The sequence below is a fragment of the Condylura cristata genome, unplaced genomic scaffold (assembly GCF_000260355.1).
Source record: "Condylura cristata isolate star-nosed mole 26May11 unplaced genomic scaffold, ConCri1.0 scaffold00011, whole genome shotgun sequence".
NCBI classification, from domain to species: domain Eukaryota; kingdom Metazoa; phylum Chordata; class Mammalia; order Eulipotyphla; family Talpidae; genus Condylura; species Condylura cristata.
In genome coordinates this window covers 1811355-1815852 of record NW_004567112.1, presented here as the reverse complement: position 1 = coordinate 1815852, position 4498 = coordinate 1811355, and the positions used below count along the sequence as shown (strand labels likewise).

Here is a 4498-nt window from a genome sequence, read left to right as displayed (position 1 = left end):
CAGAGGGAGACCCGTGCTGTGACCGCAGCTCGCGGTGGACGCCTGGATGGACATGCACGTTGGCCGGGCACGCGGGCGCCCTAGAGGTGAACTGGCAGCTCGGGGCAGTGAGGTGCCCGCCACCGTGCTGGGTCTGTCAGCCACCAGCCGGGAGGTGCCCTGACTGCACCACAAAATGCTGCTCCCTAGGCCCCAGCTCTCCACACCCCCAGTCACGTCAGTCACGGGGTGTCCGGGGTACACTGCACACATGGCCCCCACTGCTGCGTCCGACCCTGAGGCGGAGTCTGGGGACCAAATTGGGGCCACTTTCAGACAACCAAGGGCCTTCCTAGCTTCTACCAAGATGGCCACCGGGCTGTGGGCTCGGCCAGCAGGAGAGGCCAACCCTCCCGCAGGCTTCCTCATGGCCGCGGAGGCAGGAAGACGTGAGGCCAGGACCCCGGCAGCCTGAGCGGCTACTGCCAGCCGCCCCCAGGGACGAGACCTCATGGACTGTGCCCACCACTGCAGGGCATGTGACCCACCCACACGTGGCCCAGAACGCACGTGGCCGCACATGCATGACCCCACATGCACTGCCCACACAAGCGTGGTCCGCACACACGGCTGTGCAGGCACAAGCCACAGGCAGGCATGGCTGTGCTCAAGGCCCACGGCTGCCCGACCACACGCCGGCCCCGTGCCTGACCCCCGCGTGAGGCCAGCGGGTGGGCTCCGTGCCTGGGGGTCGCACGCAGCCTCCTCTCCATCACTGTCAGCGCCCTACAAAAACTGATCCCTTCCAACCGCTGTGGCAAATTCTGGAATTTAAGAAAGTGTTAAGGTTTGGCAGAGGAAGAGAAAGAAGACTCTGGTTAAACTTGGATTTTGGGTAACGGCAAAGACATTTTTGATATAAGTACATCCCCAAATGTTTCGTTGTACCAAATTAAAAAAAAAAAATAGACTTTCTCTGAAGTCCAAGTTCAACAGCCGCTGTGCACCTTCCCGGGTTACCGGGCGACGCTGTCACCAGCAGCTCTGCCGCGCCAGACCCGAGACTGTTCACGCTCCTGTATCGTGGGTGAGGGCCGCCCACACTTTCAGGGGGCGTCGTTTCCTTGTAGGGCAGGACACTGTCTCGGCACCTGTCACCTGTGTCTAGCTGTGCCGCTGAGTGGCAGAGTGCAGCTGTCTGCAATACCCCGTTTCTCTCCCGGGAAGCATCATCACCACCCCCAGGACTCATCTGTGCACATTCATCCCACAACAGTCCCCAGGAAACGTCCCCCACACGGGGTGAGCCTTGCACCCCCAAGCACACACGCAGCATTTCCGTACCGCGTCTCGGGGGCTCCAGAGAGCACACTGGGGCCGATGCGCATCCTCCCTCCCCAAAAGGTGGCCGCTGCGGCCGTCAGAGCTACTGAGGGTTTTCACAATCTCAGCTGCTCTTTAAAAAAAAAAATAAAGCCTGTGTTCCATCATGAAGTATAATTTAAAAGAAGGACAAGACCTTAGTGCGCTCTCTCCAAAGAGCCCATGGCCCAATCCATTTCATCACTCACCACTTTCCAAGTATTCCGACAAGTTCTGGAATCCAGGAAAGTCGTGGCTCTGGCAGAGGAAGCCCATCAGCGTGCTCAAGCGAATCGCTCATCGTTCACACACTTATCTTATCCTTTTACATCACAGAAGACTCAGGTCAAACGTGTTAAAATAAAATAGAAAACTACACTACACCTCGTCACAAACTTTTCTTAAGATGCAATAAACTCTTTCGACCAACAGAAACAGAAGGTAGAAGCCGTCGGCGGGAACATGGAACAACACCCAGTGCTCACGTACGCTGCCTGGGGCGGTCTCTCTGGGCTGTGAGCACCGCCGGGCCTGGGGCAGCACTTTGCACAGAGGCAGCCACAGCCACGCCGGCCCCGTCAGAGCTGCCACATCCAGCGTGGCTTGTATCTTATCTTCACAGGAAGCACCCAGCCCTATTAAATCACAGCAAGTACTTAAACACAGCGACTCCCTCCATCCGGCCATGCTATTTTGTAACTTCAAACCTCGTCATCAAGGTGTCACCCGACCAGGATAACGTGGCCAGGCAAGCGGGCAAAGGGAGGCTCAGGAGAACATGCATGCAGCCACCCTAACGTCAAATGAGACCCCAAGCAGAGAACTGACCTTGGAGTGGACACTGCTCGCTGGGCCCCAGAGGCCGCCATCCACAGGCCAGAGGCGGACGACTTCGTAGGCCTCTCCTCGGTCGCTCTCCGGGGCCTCTCGCGGGGAAGGTGCAAACGTGCTGGCCGGGTTCGCCCCTGCAGCAGAGAGAAGACAGCCGGTTCTTCCACCTGATCGGCAGACGCTGGTACCAGAGTCTATGGCGACACGGCCCGAGGAACACCCTGCTCGATGAAATCAGTCACCGTGAACATGGAAACGTTCTCCATCGGGCCGAACAAGGCCAGGACTTAAGAAAACATATCGTTCCGTCCCCCGTCCAGGACCACAGCTCTCGGTGACGCTGTAAAGGATGGATTAATTCTTTGCTTAAGATCAGCTCTATTAAAAGTCTCAAGGCTTTAGCTGAATTAAGACTAAATCCATTTACCTAAGTCCCAGCGAATCTGTTACACTCAATGCCAATTCTCTCAGTACTTGTGGAGGCCAATTTTACATGCCCCGGGGGCTGATTTGATAGACAAAATTAATTTGCCAAGTTCGTACCGACTAGACTGGTTTCTGGAGAAAAGACTGTCCCTCAGTGAAGCCGACCCTCCTTTCGGGGTCCTGCCTCTGGAAGCCGTGCACGGCCACACGGGCTCAGCGGTGCCTCACTGCCGTCAACATCCCCAGGGAAGTGTGACACTTTTCTCTCTGGAAACAGCGTCACGCTGCCACAAAGTGGGGGCGTCCCTGGGCCTGCGCGCAGCCCCCGCGTGTCACACCCACTCTCGGGGTGGCCACAGGTCGCCGCTCAAGGTGAGGACGGGAACGGACTCTCTCGCGTCATTCCCATTTTTCCAGGCGGGACTCGTACTGCTCAGACCTGGGTCATTGTAGCGCAGTTTGAAGTTTCTGAGAAGTTCACATTTATGGGCACGGATGGTATTGAAATTATAATCCCAGACATTTTACAGGGCCCAGCACGCTTTCACACCCACGCCGGCTCGCATCTCGAGGAGGAAGTCTGCAGTGACATTCCGGTGCCCAAGGTGCTCCTCGAGGATTCACTGTCCGACGCGGCCTCTCTGGAGAATTCTCAACCCGGCCAAAAGCACTGAAAAGCCCCGTCCTGAAGGCCCAGGGAGCGGGGGTCAGGATGAGGGTGAGACTATGGGGGGCCGAGGGGAGGGAGCGGCGAAGGGAAGCCGGCGGAGCGGGAGAGCGGGTCCGCGGTGCTCAGCCTTCAGCGTGAACCCGTGTTCGGGACAAGACGCCTCCATGGCGCAGGCAGCGGCCTGGTCCAGGCAGACATCGGTGGGGGGCCGGTGGGGGATGGGGGATGCGAACCCCTGGGGGTGGGGTCCCTCCCCAGGATGCAGAGGGGCAACTGCTGGCGGCTGAGACCTGAGCGCACGGGCCTCACCGGCGGCTGGGCCCCGCGCCCTGGCGTGCACAGGGGGCTCAGAGCCAGACGTGGCCAGGCCAGCACCCAGCCCCCCACGGGTCAGCTGCGGGCCCCTGGCCCAGGGGCTCGACCCGGCTCCCTAACTCCTGCTGGCTGCCCGCCCGCGCCAGCACCCCCCAGGCCGGGCCTTCCACGCCAGAGGGCCACCCCCACCTGGCCACGGAGCCCTCACTCTGGTCCTCGCCGCCTCCACTGACCGGACCCCCTCACTCTCCCACCTCGGGAATCTGAGAGGGACACACAGAGCTGCTCTCGGGATTTACACTCCTGGACTCGGGGAGCAGGCGCGGGAAGGCCAGAGCGTGCCGAACGCCAAAGGCACTACGCAGCAGGGCGACCCCGCAAGTGCTCTGTGCATCAAGGGCGCTTTCAAAATTAAGAGTGAAGAGAGAAGCGGGGTGCGTGAGAGCGGCAGGGAGGCGGCCCTCCGAGGCAGGCCGGGAGGCCGGAGGCCTTCCTTTGCTGACATGGGGCACGGCGAGCTGGCACCTGGGACGGCCCCACCGCCCCACACGCCGCCCGGGCGGCCAGCGCGGTCTTCCTGTGAAGCGAGCCCAAGGCGGGGAGGCCCGAGGGAGACGAGGAGGCCGAGAGCTTCGCCAAAATCCGGGTTTCCCTCTCAGGCCCCTGGTGGATTCACACGCGAGCCCGAGCCACGACACAGCGCCTACCAGCAGGACAGCGTGCGACGACCCCGCTGTCCAGAGCCGGCGTGTCGCTCGAGTCGGGTCAAGAAGACCTGAAATAGCAGCGGTTATGGACTAAGCACTGGAGTCATCTGAGCTTCCCTGCACGAGTGGAAACCAAGCCATGTGCCAACAGTTAGCACGAATCTGGTGAAATGGTCCCTAGGTCTGTTAACACAGCGAGCGCAAGCAT

General features: G+C 60.2%; 1 protein-coding gene across 1 annotated transcript in view; it reads right to left on the bottom strand.

Moving 5' to 3' along the window:
- ADAM12 (ADAM metallopeptidase domain 12) overlaps positions 1 to 2438 on the bottom strand; it is a 178226-nt gene extending 175788 nt beyond the window's left edge. The window contains 2 exon segments of the mRNA XM_004680953.1: positions 2170 to 2306; positions 2393 to 2438. Coding sequence (XP_004681010.1) covers positions 2170 to 2306; positions 2393 to 2438 — 183 coding nt within the window.
- Between the last annotated feature and the right edge of the window lie 2060 nt (positions 2439 to 4498).